Source organism: Brassica napus, chromosome A7 (assembly GCF_020379485.1).
Source record: "Brassica napus cultivar Da-Ae chromosome A7, Da-Ae, whole genome shotgun sequence".
Taxonomy (NCBI): Eukaryota; Viridiplantae; Streptophyta; class Magnoliopsida; order Brassicales; family Brassicaceae; genus Brassica; species Brassica napus.
The window spans coordinates 24,299,311-24,320,887 of NC_063440.1; the positions used below are offsets into that span (position 1 = coordinate 24,299,311).

The window sequence follows — 21,577 nt, forward strand, 5'->3', positions numbered from 1 at the left end:
TATATATATATATATATATATATATAATTATGGTTGAGCGTGCAAAATTAGTATTCAAAAATTATTAGAACATACGTATCATTCTGTGCATGTGCGCGGATAATCACCTAGTTGATATAATATTTTACAATACTACGAAGTAGCTAATGATCGTGTCATCGTGAAGACATCTTTCTTAGGAGAATAATGAAATGTATCTGAATTTGATCGGAGCCTATATGCCACTACACTAGAAAGACATATAAAGAGGTTATAATTTTTATTTTATTTTGAATTGAGAAATATAGGTTATTAAAAAGAAGAAATGGTGGTATATAGAGTACTGTATAGTGAGTCATAATCTGCCAACGCCGGCCGAAGTCCAAAAAGATATATAAAGATGAAGAAGGGTCCCTTTGAACACTTCTTGTGTGCAAAATCTCGATGGCAACTTGTACCAGATTTATAACGTCTTTCAAAATTAGTTAAGTTAGAGTATTATTAACTATTTAATCGAGATATTTTAAAGGTCTTCTTTTTGGGGGAGTTTAAAAGACTTGTATGTTCTAACCATACAAGTTTCACTCAACTCGACCGAGGCAATGAATTATGGTCCTATTTCGAAGAGATGTAACAGACTAACAGTAGAGAACCAGACAATTTTGTTTACTGTAAGCTATTTTGCTGAGCATATATATCCTGTTTGTAATGTCATGAAAATGATACTTTTTTAATGATCAACAAAATTAAATCAAATTAGTATCATAGCACTTTGTACTTACAGTATAAAATGTTGAAATTTGAAAACTATACTGAGTTATTGACACTAAATACTTCAACAAAACAACAGAAAACAAAAGGAATACTTCAGCGAAAAATGAAATGGACACTGGATACGATCGAAATCAAAAACAATATTTATAACTGTATCTACAGTGTTCTGAAAAGTGTCACTATACATCTATGATCTATCATCTTGCAAATGTTTGCGAGTATGCATAGAGACTAGAGAGGTTAGAGAAAGTTAAAAAGATCTTAAATTCATGTTGCTATTTAGTAATAATTGGAGTATTTTATTAACAGTGCTGGCTGCTATGAACTTCCCGGAAAAGTTTATTATCTGGATCAAGAAGTGTATTGAGATGGCGTCTTTCTCCATTCAGATAAACGGAGAGCTTGCAGGATACTTTAACAGTAAGAGGGGATTGCGTCAGGGATGCTCTTTGTCTCCCTATCTTTTTGTTATTTGTATGCAGACGCTTTCAAAACTATTGGATAAAGCTGCTCTAGAGAAAAGAATTGGTTTTCATCCGTACTGTAAAGATCTCAGTTTGACCCATCTCTGTTTTGCGGATGATGTGTTAGTATTTTCAGATGGGAGGAAGCAGTCTATTGAGGGTATCTTGGCAGTTTTTAGGCGTTTTGCGAGGTTGTCTGGGCTTAACATTAGTCTCGAGAAGTCAACCTTGTTTCTGGCTGGTGTGAAAGCAGAAGACAGTGTGGCTATCTTGGATCAATTCCCGTTTGAAGCTGGTACCTTACCAGTGAGGTATCTTGGCCTCCCCCTCTTGACCAAGAAAATGACAGTTCAAGATTACAGTAGGCTTATATCTCAAATTAGAGCCAGGATTTCTTCTTGGACGGCAAGGCACCTCACGTTTGCTGGAAGACTTCAGCTTATAGGTTCTGTCTTGTATAGCATTACAAGTTTCTGGATGTCTGCCTTCAGATTGCCAAACCAGTGTATCCAAGAGATAAATAGTATCTGTGCGGCTTTCTTATGGTCTGGACCAGTGCTTTCAACCCATAAAGCAAAGATATCATGGGCTGATGTTTGTAAACCGAAAGATGAAGGTGGGTTGGGGTTGCGCAATCTCACTGAAGCAAATAATGTTTACTGCTTAAAGCTTATTTGGAGACTATTATCTACTCGATCTTCTCTGTGGGTGCGTTGGATTTGGAAGTATCTTATCAGAAAGGGATCGTTTTGGAGTGTTAAAGAGAGCAGCTTGTTGGGTTCTTGGATGTGGAAGAAACTGTTGAAACTCAGGCCATTAGCTTATCAGTTAACTCAAGTGGATATTCAGAGTGGTTCAAATACTTACTTCTGGTGGGATAATTGGTCTTCTTTGGGAAAATTGATTGAGCTAACAGGGGAAGGTGGTTGTATTGCTCTGGGTATACCTCTGTATACTACGGTGGAAAGAGCTATCCAGCTGTATCGTTCAAGACTGCATCGGCTCCCGGTATTTAGACAGATAGAACAGGAAGTGATGAGATTGAAAAACAGAGGTCTTAACACTTTGGAGGATGTTTGTTTGTGGAAGAGGGAAAATGGGGATTTTAAGCCGGGTTTTCTTACTTCTCACACATGGAACATTACCAGAAATGTGTCGTCGAAGGTGGGGTGGAGCAAAGGGATCTGGTTCTCGGAGGCTACTCCCAAGTTTGTTTTCATAGCGTGGCTTGCTATGCATAATAGGCTTGCCACAGGAGATAGGGTGTTAAAATGGAATCCTCAAGCCATCACTACTTGCTGGCTTTGTAAGGTGGAGGATGAAACCAGAGATCATTTATTTTTTGATTGCCTCTATTCAAGAGAAGTGTGGAAGGGGGTCACTGGTAATCTGGCGGGTAATGGTAGTTGCAGTTGGAACCAGGTGACTCAAGTGGTGGTAAATGGTTTGCAGGAGAGAGTTGCTACTATCCTCTTGAGATATAGCTTTCAAGCTGTGATCTATGGCCTTTGGCAAGAGAGGAATGTTAGAAGAGTGGGAGAATCTTCTCAGCCAGCAACTTGTTTGACTGCTCGGATGGATAAGCTGGTGAGGAATAGAATCACCTCTCTTAGGAAGAAGAATGGCAGAAAATATGAGAGAGTAATGGAAGTGTGGATGGGGAGGAACTGAGTTTTCTTCTCTTTTTGAAATTTCTTTAAGATTGAATTATGTTTTCTTCTCAGTCTTAACAGTTTAGCAGTACCTCTGTACAAAAGTTTTTTTTGATATGAATAAATTTAAAATTCTTTCAAAAAAAAAAAAAAAATAATTGGAGTATGGAGCTCGAGTAAAAAGTCAATAAAAGATTAGTGCAAAATCATTTTGGGCGTCATTATCATTCCATTGAAATTGATCGCTACAATTATCTGAATTCACTTATTTGTCAAAGTTTGTGGTTGTTCGTTTTCTTGTTTCTTCCTTTAAAAGTAAACTAGGATAAGATCCGCGCCTTGCGCGGGATTAAGTTATTATTTTTATTATATTTTAGAGAATGAAACAATACTTTGGTTTCATTTGGATTACGGGTGTTCAATCCGGATATCGGGTTGGTTTCGGTTCGGTTCGGTTTTTTCGGTATTTGGTTAGTAAAATATAACTACTATACTAAATCCATATTTATTTTGACTTTAGTCCTTCACATACTTTTGAAAGATTTTAACTGGACGACTAAATTGATCAGCCAATCTTGTTGCTTTAAATCATTAGTGTTTATATATATATATTATTTAGTTTTAATATTTATTAAATAAAAATTCATATGCGTTATATTTTATGATCATTTGTAACTTATTATAACAAAAAAATAATCTATTGATCACAAAATTTTCATAGTGGGAATATTCAAATTTCTAATAATATATATACGTTTTGAAAAATTCAAATATAACATATAAGAAAAAATATAAATGTTTTTATTATATATTTAATGTGATTTTTTAATATCTTTCAATAATATAAAATTAAAAAAAGAACTAAGATACCAAAATTGTTATCAAATATTTATTATTCATAATAATTAATTTTCATATATACGTTAATCATATTAGGTAATTTCGTAGATTCTAATTAAGGAAAGTGCAAAAACAATTTTGGTAGATTATTTATCAATTCGATAGTTAGTTTAATAAAAAATATAATGTAAGTCAAGATGGACCAACCTATTTTTCTAAGAATAGTATATTTTATATAGTCATTTATTAAATGAGAATTTATAATCATACAGTTCTATGATCATTCATATCATTTTATAACTGAATATTTAAATCATCGATAACAAAATTTTCAATGTGAAATCTTTAATAAGTTTATAATTTATAAATGTTTTTGAAAATTCATTGAAAGTTTTAATATTAAAATATTTATGTAATCTTATGGTATATAGTATAATCTATATATATATATATAAATATATATATGTTTTATTATTAAATGATATTTTTTACTCATATGGTTTTAAAATAATGTGTATCTTCTTATAATATTAAATAAAAGTTCATATTAATACAATTTTATGATCATTTGTAACTTATTATGACAAAAAAAAAATCTATTGATCACAAAATTTTCAGAGTGGGGATCTTCAAATTTCTAATAATTTATAGACGTTTTGAAAAATTCAAAATATAACATATAATAAAAATTATAAATGTTTTTATTATATATTTAATGTGATTTTTAAATATATTTTAATAATATAAAATTAAAAAAGAACTAAGATACAAAAATTGTTATCAAATATTTATTATTTATTATAATTAATTGTCACATATATGTTAATCATATTAGGTAATTTCGTAGTTTTTATTTAAGGAAAGTGCAAAACATTTTTTGGTACGTTATTTATCAATTCGATAGTTAGTTTAATAAAAAGTGTAATATAAGTTAAGATAGACCAACCTATTTTTCTAGGAATAGTATATTTTGTATAGTTATTTATTAAATAAGAATTTATAATCATACGGTTCTATGATCGTTCATATCGTTTTATAACAAAATATTTAAATCATCGATAACAAAATTTTCAATTTTCAATCTGAAATCTTTAATAAGTTTATAATTTATAAATGTTCTTGAAAATTCATTGAAAGTTTTAATATTAAAATATTTATGTAATCTTATGGTATATAGTGTTTAATATATATATATATATATATATTTATTTTATTATTAAATGATATTTTTTACTCATATGGTTTTAAAATCATGTGTATCTTCTTATAATAAAAATGTTAAACCATTGATCATTAATTTTTAACATAATAATTTTAATAGTTTTAGTCATTTATTGTCGTTTTTAAAAATTCAAAATATAACATATACGAAAAAATCTAAATTTTATTTTTATAGCTAATTTGATTGTTTAATTTATTTTAATAATATAAAATTAAACAAAAAATGATGAAGGAGATATACATTGTTATCAAATCTTTATTATTAAACTCATTAATTGTCATATATATATTAGTCATTTATGGTAATTCCGTAGGTTTTATTTAAGGAAAGAAAATATCATATCATATCTTTATATCATATAGTTTGACCAACTTATATATCTAACAACATATAAAAATCGAATGTGGACCTACTTATTTTTCAATTGAATGTAATTGACTACCTAATTGAGTGCCACCTATGCATTGGAGCCTCTTTTAATTAATACAAAATTGAGGTTACATCTTTTCAAATGTTCCTCAATTAATATATAAGGGATTTGAAAAATGTTTCTCAAGATCAATTTAATGTAGCGACTGATAAGCAAATAAAACATTTATAGTTTTTTTTTAATATAAAATCAAACATATGTAGTTGAAAATGGCTCGACCCATCTCGTCAAATGTCCATTATTTTCTACTAACTCAACATCGACTCATGCTCATCGATCAATGATTATTTTATATGACAAGAGGTCTGCGTATTTAATTTAATCTATCAACATCATTATCACGCAAGAGATATGGACGGGTAGATTTATACGCATCAATAAGGTCTGAGTTGACCATGCTACAGAAGAAAACTAATGCGACGATGATAGTATAAGATCATGTCTAGTGCAGAACATAACATATACGAATCTGAAATAATCATTCAACGACGATTGTTGACTATAAGACAATGGCTCCCATGAATCGTATTGTTGTTCTTTGAGAAATTAAGGCATTAACCAAATTGACTAGCCCTACCACGAGAATGTAATGTCAGTCTGATAAATTGTTGTAGGTTGGAAGGTGCATAATTTCAGTCCTTTTCATCTTCAGTTTTTGGCCTCGTTATTCTTAAATATTGTCGACTATAATAGAGAACAAATAAGTAGAACAAACCGAGCCATAACAGATAAATAGATAAACTAAAAAAAAAAACAGATAAATAGAGAAGGATGTTTTCCGCCGAAGATATTACAAATATCGTCCGTTACTTCAATTCAGAAAATACCCATTGGTTACTATATGTTCCTTTATGGTCCATTTTAATTGATAAATTATAATTAGTCTTATGTTATTCTCTAAATTTCTTTCTGTCATCACTTTTTCCTAGCTTTTTGCTTTAGATTTTAGAAAATTAATTTGTTTATTCGTATCATTTCTAATAATTTGTACATATTTATTTAAACTATTCAATAAAAGTAAACGACTCCCTAGTGGCTGTGGAAGGGTTCGACCATCTTTACCTGCATTTATGTTAAGAGAAATGACCTCATGTATTATGTATATTCAAGGATGTCTAGAAAAATTAACAGACGTCTACATTATTTTACGTACAAATATTTTACTATGTTTATAATATCATCATATATATAGTCATATGATACTGATATTTTTTCTTTTTTTACTAACATATGACACTGATGCGTTAATTTCAATGTATTTTCTAAAAAAAAAACTGAAACATGTTTCGATGTTCACCTGGCTTGCATATAAAATTTCAAACAGCATTGGGTATATCTAGAATTCTCTCAAACTCTATATATTAATACTTGATAAATTAATAAAATTGACCAATATCAAACCAGATTAGTATAAAATAAAACATAATCACATAAATAATAAACTATTTTTTGGAATATATGGTCTTAATATGAAAATAATTTGATAATTAACTATATAAAAATTTATAAAATATAAACAATATTGTATTATTTTTTATTCATATTGAAGTTTTTTTTATATTTCTAAATATACTGATGTTATTTTATATTTTACACTATATTTACAGTACATATTTTGTATACGCTATATAATTTATATAAGTGAATAAGAACAATAAAAAATTATACGTGCAAAATTTAATCAATATTTTATACCGTAAATCAAGTATTTTTTTTTATTTTTCATTAAAAGTTTTCTAAAATATATAAATCTAAAAAAAGAAAATTTTCTGATAATTAACTATATAAAATTCGTAAAATTATTAATTTATAGAATTTAACTATAAACATAAATGATAAATCATAATGATGAGAAGTGACAAATGGCAAATAATATTTTCTTTTTTAATGATAAAAAGTTTTACATTAGTAGATTCGTACAATTTCTGAAGCAAAGTTCTCATTTAACTCTTCAGGTAAACTGACTTGTCCTAGTGAAATTTGAACTTATGTTTATTAGATCTTTATAAGATAATCCAAAAAAATTATACAGTAACCTAAAACAAAGTTTTAGTTGGTAACCACAGTATATAATTGGTTGGCTTGGCCTATACTCGCACAACATCTGCAAAATGTTCTGCCCAAGCAACCTAGCCGAAAATGGTTCATTACACCTATGCAAACCAGGCCCATTAAGTTAATCACCAATCAACATATTACACGGCAGCATATAATGAAAACAATACGGACCTCTCTCCTCACGAGTAACATCCAAACAAACACGTACATTAGTTGTACAGCCTGTACTCATGCAATGCAACCCGTAACCGTAACCCACGTATACGTAACTACGTTACCTTTACATTCTCTTTATACACCACTGCCTTCTGCTAACCTACGCATTTGGCTTTAGCGCGTGTTAGTCACAAAACACAAGACAAACAACAAAACAAAACAAAAACTTCAAACCTTCCCTGTCTCGATTCGAGAACAGTCCCGTTTTCCCGGGCAAAACGGAAACTGTAACAGTCTCTGTTCTGTTCTGTTTTTTTTTTTCCAATAAAAATGAAAATAAATAAATAAATATTAAGTTTCTGTGTGCTTTCTCGTGTTTATATATCCAAACAAATGAATGTGTTCAACCCTCACTCTTCTCTCCTTCTTCCCTCATTCTCTCTCACTCAGATCCACCAGAGCAGTCATGGAGATGCAATGACAATCTGATTGTGATTCGTTTTCCGATTAGCAGCAACGAGGATATGGATTTGTTCTGCGGAGAGTCTTCCTCCGGCGAATCAACGGCTGAGTTCTCGTCGGAGGAGGTTGAATCATGGCCTGATGATTCAATCGCGAGCTGTATCGAGGACGAGAGGCACTTCGTTCCAGGACTTGACTATCTCTCTAGGTTCCACTCTCAATCTCTCGACGCTTCCGCTAGAGAAGAGTCTGTCACGTGGATACTCAAGGCGAGCGATTAACTTTTTTAATATTCATAATCAGCTTTCGTTATTTTTTCGTTTACATGCAGAGATGGTGGTTTGAGACGGTGCTGTTTGTTTGGTTACAGGTACAAGCGTATTACAGCTTTCAGCCTTTGACGGCGTACCTCGCCGTTAACTATATGGATCGGTTTCTCTACGCTCGCCGATTACCGGTAATGGTTAAAAACGTCAACGTTCATATTGATATGACAAATAACAACCAAAACAAAGTCAATAGTTTTCACTTTTGTCATGGGGGATATATTTGTTTTATTGACTTTTCTTCAAAACTAGTAATCGGTAGATGAAAATTAATGGTAAATATGAGATTAAAACATTTATTGGATGGGATTGATTTTGTGGGATGTTGTTTTGGAATGAACTATTTGTATAAATAATTTATAAAACAGGAGCGGGATGGGGAAGAAAAAATATTTCTTTTGTTATTTTTATTTAAATTATTTTAGTTTTTATTGTAATATTTGTTTACATAATAATACTATACTTTTGCAGTAAACTTTCCACTCCATGTATCCTCTTTATCTTAAAACTTTATAATCATGTTGTTAAAAACGCTCCTCTACTATATAATATAGTATTAATTATTACTATTATGATAAGAGTATGTATATAATCAATTATGAGATTAATTAGCAGTATACTTTTAACAGGAAACGAGTGGTTGGCCAATGCAACTTTTAGCAGTGGCATGCTTGTCTCTAGCTGCCAAGATGGAGGAAGTTCTCGTTCCTTCTCTTTTCGATTTCCAGGTTATTTCATTTATTATTGTTCAAATCATTTTTAAAAAAATCTGGACTTGCTCTGTTTTTAGATGTATATTTAATTCGTGTCTTTTTGTTTGGAATGTAGGTTGAAGGAGTGAAGTATATATTTGAAGCAAAGACGATACAAAGAATGGAACTTCTTGTTCTGGATGTGTTGGATTGGAGACTAAGATCTGTTACACCCTTCAGCTTCCTCAGCTTCTTCGCTTACAAGATCGATCCCTTAGGAACCTCTCTCGGGTTCTTTCGCTCCCATGCCACCGAGATTATACTCTCCAACATTAAAGGTAACGTAATGTTTTATGTAATCCTTAAATAGCAAACGTTACATTGGTCTGCTTCTAACAAAAAAAAATGTATATTGCACAGAAGCGAGCTTTCTTGAGTATAAGCCATCGAGCATAGCTGCAGCTGCGATTCTCTGTGTAGCCAACGAGCTCCCTTCTCTATCCTCTGCTGCAAATTCCCACGATAGCCCTGAGACTTGGTGTGACGGATTAAGCAAAGTAAGTTGGATTAAGCATGTTTTGATAAAAAAACTGGAGATTAACAATAGTGCCTTCTTTTTTTTTGTGACAAAAATTAATAATAGTGCCTTTGGTTTATATTCCTTGAATTTCAGGAAAAGATCGTGAGATGCTACAAGCTGATGAAAGCAATGGCGATAGAGAATAATCGGAGAAATTCACCAAGAGTGATAGCAAAGCTTAGAGTGAGCGTAAGAGCAGCATCCACGTTGATGAGGCCAAGTGATGAATCCTCCTCCTCATCATCTTCTCCATCTAAAAGGAGGAAACTAAGTGACTACTCATGGGTAGGTGATGACAAATCCAGCTCTGAATAAACTCAGGGGGAAGTAGATTTATGACATATGAAGTACATAGTTAATAATAAGTTGGGGTGGTTTAAATTAAAAAGAAAAACATAATTAGTGGGTGGTGAGAGTGTTTCCATCCAAAGGGGAAGGAATAAGAGTTTAATGAAATAGTGTTTGTTTACAACTTTTATGGGAAGGTAAGATTTGGGGTTAGTTGGGAGAGACAATGCTCATCATTAATGACTTTGCAGATTCCCAATGAGAAGAAAGTAAAAAAATATATATGAAAAAGTGGGTGAATGTAGACGACACACGTGTGAGAGGAAGATCATGAGTGTGTGTGAGAGAGAAGGGGCACATGATACATTACAGTCACAGGTAGTGGTGTTGATAAGACGGGGGAGCGTATGAAAAAGATTTCGAGTGAAAGCTTGAAGATTTCAGACAGAGAGAGAAGCCTTTGTCTTAATGGATCGCAGCAGTTTGTGGGCCCTAAGCTCCTTTGCGAGTATATACACTATTTGTTTTTTTGATTCGTTTGTGTGCCGACTGCACGTGCCGGAGGCGTGTGTCGCACGTGTTTTTGTTTGTTTCTTTCTCTTCAAATCTTTTATTTTTGGCGGGAAGTTTTGTGTTTTGATTTACATTTACATGCACCTGCTGCTCTTACTGGGGTTTGAGCACGGTGTTTTTTTCTCATATCTTATGCATGCGTGTAAGGCGTCACGTGTGTATATATAAATTTATTTTTTCTTTATGATTTTAAAAATGTCTTTCAGTTTCGTAAAGAAAGATATGTATATGATGAAGTAGGCAATAATGCTTGTCGCAGACATTGTTAATAGCGAGAAGAACGCGAGAGATAAGATAATACGAGTGGTGCTTGGATTGGTGTGGCCTTGTGGGGGAGCATAAGGCATGTGAACCTGTGAGTTTGTGAATCTGAGTTATATGTTTTATTGAACGACGAACGTATGAAGACAAAAGGTATATTTGATTAATAAAAGACCAAAAGAAGAGGATTATTTGATGTCTAAAAAGTGAGCTCCCTCGTAGTTCCCCCTCCCCCCCCCCCTTTATAAAACGTAATGCCTAAACACACATTTTTTTAGATAAAACGTCATCCCTAACGCACAGTTACACAAGTAAATTTTGTATTTACAAATTTTAAACAGCAGTAAAAAAGTCATTTCTTTCTTGGTTTTAGGCTTTTTGGTATAGATGAGCAATAAATAGGAGCAGTAGCACACATGTGATCTTCATCTGGCTCAATGTCAGAAGAAGTGGTCTCACCACGAAACCACAACGTAGCAACACCGTTTCTTCTCTCGAACCCCTCAAACATTAGCCACACGTATACGAGCTTATGCCTCTGTATAGTCTCTATCTATATGTATGCATGAATCTACATGTAAAACTGAAATTAGAAGTGAAAGAAAAGTCAAACTGAATTTACTGCATAACAAACACTTAAAAAGGTGTGTTTTAATCTTATAACCAAGTTATTTTTAGTTTGTTCCGACACAGGTAAACCCTACTTCGACAAAATGTCTATTTCCGGATAATTCATATCCTAATCAATTAGTTTTATATATATATATATATATATATATATATAATACGATTTTATTTATTCTTCATCAGCCATTTATTTTTTCGCCACCAGTGAATTATTCACGGGTCTCGTTCATTTAATCTAATCACTTCCTTACTTGTCTATCGGATTTAACAACGTAATCTACTTTCTATATGCTCATGACGCTCCTCTTCTCTTTATTTATTAGTATTTTAGTTTACATTACTTTCCCCATCATACCATATACTGATGTTGACATCATTGTATAAGTTCAAATCCGTGCGTATATAAATTATTGAACATGCACTGTAACTGTAACCAGATTTTGAAGCTGCTCCATTCAAATGTACGTAACAATTTGTGTTACTACTTTTACTCCCGTACCAGTCAATATTACTATTTGATTACTTTTTCTTTCTAAGAAAAGTTGGCATTGTGGTGTAAAGAGCATCGATATGACATGACAATCTGGGGACGAACCATGTAGACTATGTACAAGATAACTATTACAAGAAAGATATAAATAGTATTGTAAAGAAAGAGGTCGAGAAAGAATAGAAGCTTCACGCACTACTGTTTAATCTAACATGAAGCACAAAAGGTAAAGAGAGATAATGGTGGTTAGGTGATTAGCAACTGCTAATTATAAATAAATTATGACAGCCCACGCATTTGGACATATCAAGCATCGGGATTACCTCCATCATTCTTTATTAACTTTTTATTTATTTTAGTTCTCTTTTGAGTTTTGGTTAGGACAAACGGGGACGCAAGGAGACCGAAGCTTAATATTAGCGTATAAAGACATACGTCTTTTAATTACATCTTAATTATCTTTGTCCTTTTAGTTTGGTACACGCGTTCGCCATTAACTGCATCCCTTTTTTAACTATCTTCATTAATATTTAGATCCCTTTTTGCATACTTCACCAGCCCTTAGTTAATCAAAAGAGTATACAACATTCTTAGAGAAATTGGACAGCGATTATTGGTGGTAATGAGATCGAGACAAACGAAAATGACATTATATATGACAGGATTTGCATTCATTAAAATTTATATAATAATTGAGATATTTAATAGCATTACTTTACATATACACATGTAGGTGTGAGCATTACATTACATATACACATGTAGGTGATCTATATAGGCACATGTAGATCATGTGGATGTGGGTAGGAGGAATAAAATCAGAAAGACTTCGCTTTATTCTCAACTAGTGTTAAAAGTGAAGGATCCTAGGTCTAATTTATTCAAGGCATGTATAGTAGTATAACCCACACACCTGTTTCTGTTTTCATATATCATATCATTATACTCTATGTAAATGTTTCCATTACATGCATTCTGTTAATATCGAACATATACCTCTATGTCATTGAATTAAGAACATACAAAAGCATATTTAGCCTTTCTTCTTAAAGCGAAACAAAGGGAAAAAGAAAGCCGAGGGAATATATTATAGAACATATAGCAACAAAGTTTGCACATGGATTATTTGCCTTTAATCTTTACAGAAGAAGATACAATATATTCATTAAATTAATCAAACTTTGGATGCTTGTAAAGTAAAAGAAAATATAAAGTGATAAGATGATATTTAGAGAAGGAAACAATAAAATAAAGAAAAGATAATGAGAATACAATGGTGGCATGGCATGGCCGACTCGTAGGGCGTGAGAGAACTTAGTTTCTCGAGGGAGCGTCTCTCATTGACTCATTGTGTTTTACTTTAGAAATTTTCGTGGGTTTGCTTTTTGTTATTTATGGTCACAAACCAAGATTTGGTTACCCTTCCTCCTTTGCACTTTCATTTCACCAATACCACCTCTTCTAATTTCTGTAGTGGACATTGACACTTCCTTCTTACCAAAGTCCTTTGTTTCATCATCAATCACTCTTTTCCTAATCCCACCACTTCATGTTGTTACAAGGACACTCGCGCACACACACACATCTGTCGAAGCTCTAACTAATTATCATATCATAATAAAACATAGTTAGTATTATAGCACTGATTATAATTCCGACACTCAAAACAATGTTAAAGCAAAAAAATAAGACATTCAAAATTTATAATAGTTCACCTTCAGCATGTGAGCTAGTCCATTTTCAGCAGGTACATAGTTTACTGTGACTAAAACATTTATATTGGTTTTACCACCACAACTCAACATTTAACATATGGTTTCCATTCTTTCCGATTAATCAAAAGAGTGTAAGGGAAAAAGATGATGAACGTGGGAGAAAGGAGGTGAGCATAAAAGAAAAGCTGTGAGCACAGTGACTGAAAGCGATAAAGGAAGATTGTAAGTTCTTTCAGATTGAAATTTTTACAGAGATTTCAGCAAAGGGATGAGAAAGTTGAAAGTTGAAAGCGAAAGGCAATTTTTTATGGGGCGAAAGCAAAAGTGGATTAGAGAGGAGAAAGCTGGTTTTAGTTAAAGAAAGACAAAAAGAAATGTTACACCCTTTCAGATTTGACACTAAAGAAGATTGTGAATGTGACTGAATAGGAGCCATATCAATAATGTATTGAATCCACTTTCACAAATGAAACTAATTCATTCCTCTAATCACCATCCTGATTCCTAAATAAGATTTAGTTATGGGCGTAGTTTTGATTGGGCTACGACTTGGATATGCTCAACACTCATTTGTAAGGTCTTGGACTTTTGTGCTGATCAACGTCCTACATATTCTTGATCTGTAACATTTACTATCTTAAGTCTCAACTAGTATAAAATTCACTCATTAAACCCTTTCAGTTTCAGTATATCAAAAGGAAAAATAAGTAAATATTGACATTTTCTAACAGAGAATATGCTTCTAAACATCTACTATAGTTTTGGACCTTTTTGGTTTAGACGATCCAGATTTGCTATACAAAGGAGAACACTAACACTCTCTGTGTTCTTGTGAACACTCAAGTTCGATCTTTACAACATTGAAATCTCTAATTTTAATTATTATCATATACAACAAATTTACACAAGGTACCAAGTATAGAGTATTCTCAAGATAGTAGCGATCTACCTCTTTGTTGTGTTTCATCGAACAACTCCTTCAGTTGCCGCTTGTATCTTCTCTCCAGTAGGACACTACTGAGTTGTATCTTCTCTCCAGTTTCAGTTGTGACACAAAGCTGTATTTACATATGTAGCCGATAAGAATGTTACCTCCACACTCTTATTTCTACACTCCCTCTCACAATCTTGTGCTCTCGATTTGGTTGCTTTTGTTATATGATCAAGTATATCATATCTAGAGCTGGGTTGCGGGTCAAACCCGCCCCGCTGACCCGCCAACTCGCGGATAAACTGATTTTTTTTATTCAAAAAATTTGACCCGCTTGACCCGCAGGAAGAAAATATGAAATCCGCACCCGCCCCGCTAAAACCCGCGGGTGATCCGCTAGACTCGCAGATAATATTAATAATATTAAAAATTATTAATTTAAATATTTTTTATTAAAATAACAATAAAATTTAATATTTTAAATATTTTTTATTAAAAATAACAATAAAATTTAATATTTTAAATAGTTTTTATTAAAAATAATAAATATTAATCTATTTATAATTAAAATTAAATTATTTTTAAAAAAATTTCTATTTAAAAATAATATTTAAAAAAAAAAGTTTTTTTTAGTTTTTGCGGGTTGACGGGTACCCGCACTGAATTTTGGCTGACCCGCACCCACCCCGCATAAAAATCACTCAACCCGCACCCGCACCCGCTAACCAAATTTTTCAAATCACTCGACCCGCACCCGTCCTGCAGCGGATCAAATGGAGCGGGGCCTGCGGATAATGATTCATATTCCCAGCACTAATCATATCCAATGGAGACAAGTAAATCAACACAAGTGCATAGTTCCCTAAACACGGGCCCATAGAAACCACTACTGGTTTGTTATGTTTGAGCTTTAATGGGCCTAACTTAGCGACTATCAAATGGCCCAATAAGATTATTGGTTTAAGAGCGATTACATTTTTGAAGATTTTAAGGTAATGTAAGATTTTAGACCATAACTAGACCATATGATTTTTTTTTTGAGTTTCACGTGTATCCTCGAGATCACAAGTCAGCCAGGGCAGGCTCAAACACTTCTAGGGGTCTAGAGCAAAAAAAAAGATATTTTATTATCTAAATTTATATGCCAATAATATTTAAAATATTTTTAAAATTTAATCAATAATATTTTATATATTTTGTAATGAAAATAAAACTATATACATATCAAATAATTTTAAGTCCTTTTCAATTTTATTTAATATATTTATAATTTTTTTATATATAAAAATATAAATTTATAAAAAATTAGACCCCTTAATTATTATTATACAAAAAAACACCGACGGTCGCACCGTTTGTCCTCCTAGTAAGCCGGCTCTAGTAAGCCGGCTCTGAAGTCAGCATGTCAACTTTTGTATAAAAGGAATAACATATTTCTATACTGGCTCAATAAAGAAAATTGAGCAAATGATCCACAATATAAGCTAAACCAATCATGTGTAATCGATTTAATTCAGATGATTTTCATACTTAAGATCTTCGCCTTGTCTTCTTGGGATTTATTCAATTAAGCGTTTGTTGATTGTATTTTCTGATAGGTGTTCATTTCAACGAAAATATAAGTTCATTTTTATCATCAATCTCACAAACTAGATTAAGTCCTGGCATGATGGCATCCACTAACAACATGAATGAAGTTTCTATTATTCCGCAATAAATAATTCATAAGGGAAAAATCGTATTTTCCTGTAAATATGAAGTGGTCCAACTGGCATAATTAAACTAATCATTTTATTTTGTCAAAAGGGGAGGTGGGAAGCTGGTGAGCTACTACATCACCATTATCTCCTGTCATTACCTTTTAAAATTTTAGATCCTGAATGTCAGTTTTGACTCTTGAATGTTGGTTCTAAATATGTAGTCTAGATCTAGTTTTTCTCTACAAAATTTTGAAATAATAACGTCTTCCTGGTGTAAGTCAAATATTAATTTCTGCATAGTTGACAAAAAAAATCCGCATGACATTTTTGTTTTTGTTTTTTAGCAAATTATTTCTTCACAAAACGGTTGTACACTTTGCGATATAGATTAAAAATTAATTAATTATTTTTGATTTGCCAAAAAAAGAAAAAGAAATCAAAATTATCCTAAATTCTTCCGTTATATTAATGTTTTACTAAATTATTCAGCTATAATTGAAGATTAAACTAAGGAGATTGGTTTGGCTAACAATTTGAATGGCCAGAAACAAGAGGGCACATAGAAGAATGAAATGGACCGAAGTTAACGGAGATGAAGACAACAAGTCGAAGCACACTCATTGCAAATTTAGAGCACATCTTTGATATCACATGTTGTTTGTGTCCGTCCATCCTGCACATGCGTTCTTAATCTACACATAATCTCTTGTTTCGTCCTATATAATACCCATTTTACAGCTATTATTTTGATTGAAAAGGTCATATTTACAAAGTCTTCCTTTTACGGATTTAATTTCAAACAGAGAAATTACTAGAGTTAATGCGCTTTTGGATCCATATAATTGTCTCTTTTTTTTCATTTGCATACATTTTTTTCATTTCCTTCAGCCAATAGTTCTATATGTTCTAACTAATCGCAGAACCCACCGTTGTAAAATATGTAATGCTATATTTATTTTACCAGTGGTAACCATCCTTACATTTTAGGTTACCCTCCATGTTTCTAGCAACGATTATCTTATCCACCACTGGTTATTAAACCGATCAAATTAAAAAAGAAACACACAAAATGTTCTTTTTAATACCATGTAAAATGCATCATGAAGAACATTTCACTAATAGAAAATGAAAAGAAAGAAGAAAAAAACATTTTAAAACTCTACTAAAATGGCAAGAAACACATTTCTTTTGTCAAATGACTCAGTTTTATTTTTTATAATGTATAACTATATATTTTTAAGAAACTAGTATAGTCTCTAGAGCTGATAATCTCACTGACAATGATCCCTTTGAGGCCTGAAACCAACTTTTACCAAAATTGCTCTCAGGATTTTCACCCGTCTAGTAAAATGATTAAAAATCATTACATGTTTTTTTTTGAACCAAGAAATCATTACACGTTGGTGGGTAAAATCATCTCTACATTGACTAAGCCATCAAATCACTGAAACCGTACAAAAAAGGTCTCTGGAGTTTTTATTATTTACCCTTTTAAACAACTTCGTGAAAAAAACGTGCAACTTACTGATCAGTTTTATGACTTAGATAACAGTAATTTATAGAGTCTGTTATTTATCATAAATCCAAATCGGAAAAAGGGAAAAAATTGTCGAAGAAGCACTTAAAAGCATCCTGATTTTTTAAGTCTTTGGATTAAATAGTTAATTAGCTTAGATGATCAAATACGTCGCGGCACGTTAAATTATCGACATAGACCATTTTGAGTGAACGCAGACAATTAAACCCTGACACACGCAAGGACCAAAAATATTATCGACGCACTGCATCAAGGGCAAATTTCACACTGGCTAGCACAGACCCACAAACAGACTGATAAAAATAGATACTGCAAAAACATTAATACGTGAAATTTCATTGTTAAATCATGGCATATGAGATAGACTATTATTTTTTAATTTTCTTACCAAAAAGCAAAGAAAAGACGATTTATAGCTGGACGAATTATTTTTTATTTTAAAAAAAAAATTAAGCATATATAGGAACATCATTGACATGGATAGACTAATAATAAAATATTTGAGTAAAATATTCCTCCCATGGTCCAAAACCATTGAACCATTCGTCTCTTCCACATAAAACAGAACAACCACCAGAAACCGATGTGACATGTTCTACTTGGAAGAAAAAAAAACCATACCAATAATCAAGAAGGCCAAGGGTTGTTCTATATTCCTGAAATGGGATTAAAAGAGCAACAGAATTGTCCAAGTCAGAGGAAGATCGCTGTTTTCATAGTCTTAGCGTTTATACCATTTGCTCTGTTCCATCTCTGTTTTAATAACCCATTCTCAACCATTGTTGACACAACTCTCCAAGACTCTGCATCACACGTTGTGCTCACCAGCTACTCTTCTTCTTCTTCTCAAGGTAATATTGAAAGTATCTAATATGATTGTGTATGTAATGGATGCACCATAGCTTTAAGTGTTTTATGTCGATCTTGCAGAAGAAGAATATCAAGAAGAAGCGTTATGCGATTACACGAAAGGCAAATGGGTAAGAGACGAGATGGGTCCACTCTACAACGGCTCGAGCTGCGGAACAATCAAAGACGGTCAGAACTGCTTACGTCATGGCAGACCAGATTCCGGTTATCTTTATTGGAAATGGAAACCGAACCAATGCGATATACCGAGATTCGACGCTAACCGGTTTCTTGATCTTATGAGAGACAAGCATCTAGCGTTTGTCGGCGACTCCATGGCTAGAAACCAGCTTGAGTCTCTAATGTGCTTGCTCTCTACCGTCTCTAGCCCTGATCTCGTGTACAGAAACGGAGAAGACAATAAATTCAGAAAGTGGCGGTTTGAATCTCACAACGTCACGGTCTCGGTTTACTGGTCCCCGTTTCTTGTGGCCGGTTTGGAAAAATCTGGAACGATGGACCACAATGTATTGCACCTAGACCGTGTGGATGACAGATGGGGTAATGATCTAGAACGTTTTGACACGGTGGTTGTCTCCGTGGGACATTGGTTTTTGCATCCAGCGGTTTATTACGAGTCCGGTTCGGTTTTGGGTTGTCATTCTTGCGAAGCAAGCAACTGTACCGAGATAGGGTTTTTCGATATTTTTAGAAAAGCAATAAGAACGACGTTGAAAGCGGTTGCTGGAAGCCGCCGGAATGTGATCTTGACGACGTTTTCGCCGTCTCACTTCGAAGGCCGGCCTTGGGATAGTCTCGGCGCGTGTAACATGACGGAGCCGTACCAAGAGGGGAAGGTTCTAGAAGGTTTGGACTTGGAGATGCGACGGATAGAGATGGAGGAAGTTACGGCGGCGAAAGCTGTGGCGGAGGGGAGGCTAGAGGCGTTAGATGTGACGGCGATCTCGGTGTTGAGACCAGACGGACATCCTGGTCCGTACATGTACGAGTTCCCGTTCAAGAACGGTGTGCCGGAGAGAGTTCATAATGATTGTTTGCATTGGTGTTTGCCTGGTCCGGTCGACACGTGGAACGAGATTATGATAGAGATGTTAAGGCGATGGAAGGTGTGAATGATGAAGGATGATTGTGAGAGTGATCCTATGATATCATCATACATGAATCTGTCCAAAGGTGTAATCATTTGTTTCTTTGATATGTAAGTAGTTTCTTTTCTTGGATTAGATTTTTTTTTAAACATGGGAGTGATAATTTTTTGGTCGTTATTCTTGAACGATGGAGGAGTACGAAAGATAGTTGGATTTAAGTTGATCAATAAACATACTATTTTCTTTCTTGCTATTATAGAATGATCACTTAAATCATGCATTTTTGGCCATTTTAGACAATCTCTAATGATACAAAAAAAAGTTTTTCAGTAGCGTAATTCAACAATAGATTTGAATTTGTTTCAATAGTTCATTTTATAATAGAGTTATTCCATAATAAAATAAAACTTAAAAAAATGTTATTTTTTTACTCTATATTTGGAGTAAAAAAACAACACTATTCTATATTTCATTTTATTATAGAGTGAACTATTGGAGCAAATCTAACTCTATAGTAGCACTATTTTATAGTGAAATATAGAGATAATTTTTGTGTGCCATTGGAGATTCACTTAGGTATCCATAGTAACCAATCGTAATTAAAATCGCAGTAAAAAATACTTGAACTTTGGTTCCACTTGTGCTTTTTATTTGTTTAAAAGGGTTAGTAGAGTTGGAAAACTATTACTGTAATAATTTGGTGTTATGTAGTAGTATCAATTTGAAGTGTGGCTGTTTATAAGAGGACTTTATGTAAACAAATGGTGCCAACTGGCAAGAGATGGATGGACACCGCCATTTGCAGGAATTTTTGGGGTTTTGCATTTGTGCAGAGAGGATAAGACTCACAGATGTTTACTCTTGTGTTTTGTGTCTCACATATTTTATTTGTCTTTCAAGAGATACCATTTTGTCTTTCTTGTGAAGAAGAGAATCTTCATTTACCCTAATACAATAGATGGGGAAAGAACAAAATCTTTGAGGAACGGTTGTCGACGGTGGCAGGATAGCTCTATGTTGCTGGGCTTTTTCTGTTGACGGTGGCCCATTCATTCTTTTCGCGTTTGGGCTGAGCTCGAAGTGAGACACATAGTTTGTTGTGTGTTTCTCACGGCAGTGTTGAAAACATATAAGATTGCACAGAATAGTTGAGGTTAACTCCTATATTCTTTTGAAAATTTTAATTTGTTTTCTCTAACTTACCTTGCATATTCAAAAGATAATGCCTTTCTCACGGCAGCCATCACCTATTAATCATTTAAAAGAAGGAAGAGGAAACTTCAATCCTCTTGCCCCCGGCACCATCAACCTCTGTCTAAATGATTTGCTTACTCCTTGGTGACTCGTACAAAATGAAGACCCTAATATAGCCATCGAGTTTATAATATACACATATATATAGTTTACAAGAGTGTCGCAAAACAAAGTTTAAATAAATCTTCTTTTTTTTTGTAACTGAAGTTTAAATAAATCTTACAGTCAACGGCTTCTTATGTCAACTTTTATCCTACTATATAAAAGGAGCTAAATCCTAGCTTCCTAAGCCTTGCCACATGAACAAAATAATCAGAACCAACCATTATGCCATGTCATTCCGGACTGAACTTTAAAAAAAAAAAATCAACCATTAAAATATGCGAAGAGTCACGGTTTAACCTGGTTCAACTCCAGTTACATCATAATAAAACAATGCATGCATTGATTGTTGATTATTAGTCTTCTAGCTACCACATCTTTGCCATCCTAAATCAAAATCGATTTTTACAACTTTAACTTGCCCCATACTTAATATTCTTATAGCTGGTGAACAATTTAATTTAGGAAATCGTTATATTTCATGTCAAAAATGCATACTGTATTCA

At 33.0% G+C, this 21,577-nt stretch overlaps 2 protein-coding genes across 3 annotated transcripts; both read left to right on the forward strand.

Annotated features, from left to right (window-relative positions):
* Positions 1 to 7,944: 7,944 nt before the first annotated feature.
* Positions 7,945 to 10,683, forward strand: LOC125574856 (cyclin-D1-1). 2 transcript variants are annotated; one of them, XM_048736107.1, is made up of 7 exons: positions 7,945 to 8,306; positions 8,408 to 8,494; positions 8,993 to 9,091; positions 9,192 to 9,393; positions 9,476 to 9,612; positions 9,729 to 9,920; positions 10,175 to 10,683. In XM_048736107.1, exons 1-7 carry the CDS (start codon positions 8,100 to 8,102, stop codon positions 10,208 to 10,210), a joined length of 960 nt encoding a protein of 319 aa, XP_048592064.1. In that variant the 5' UTR covers positions 7,945 to 8,099; the 3' UTR covers positions 10,211 to 10,683. The 2 variants fall into 2 exon arrangements, with proteins under 2 accessions (XP_048592064.1, XP_048592065.1); XM_048736108.1 differs by having other exon boundaries at positions 7,953 to 8,306; positions 9,729 to 10,683.
* A 7,524-nt stretch (positions 10,684 to 18,207) lies between these two features.
* Positions 18,208 to 19,961, forward strand: LOC106347237 (xyloglucan O-acetyltransferase 1). Its single transcript, XM_013786754.3, has 2 exons — positions 18,208 to 18,608; positions 18,688 to 19,961. Exons 1-2 carry the CDS (start codon positions 18,419 to 18,421, stop codon positions 19,737 to 19,739), a joined length of 1,242 nt encoding a protein of 413 aa, XP_013642208.2. The 5' UTR covers positions 18,208 to 18,418; the 3' UTR covers positions 19,740 to 19,961.
* Positions 19,962 to 21,577: the final 1,616 nt, after the last annotated feature.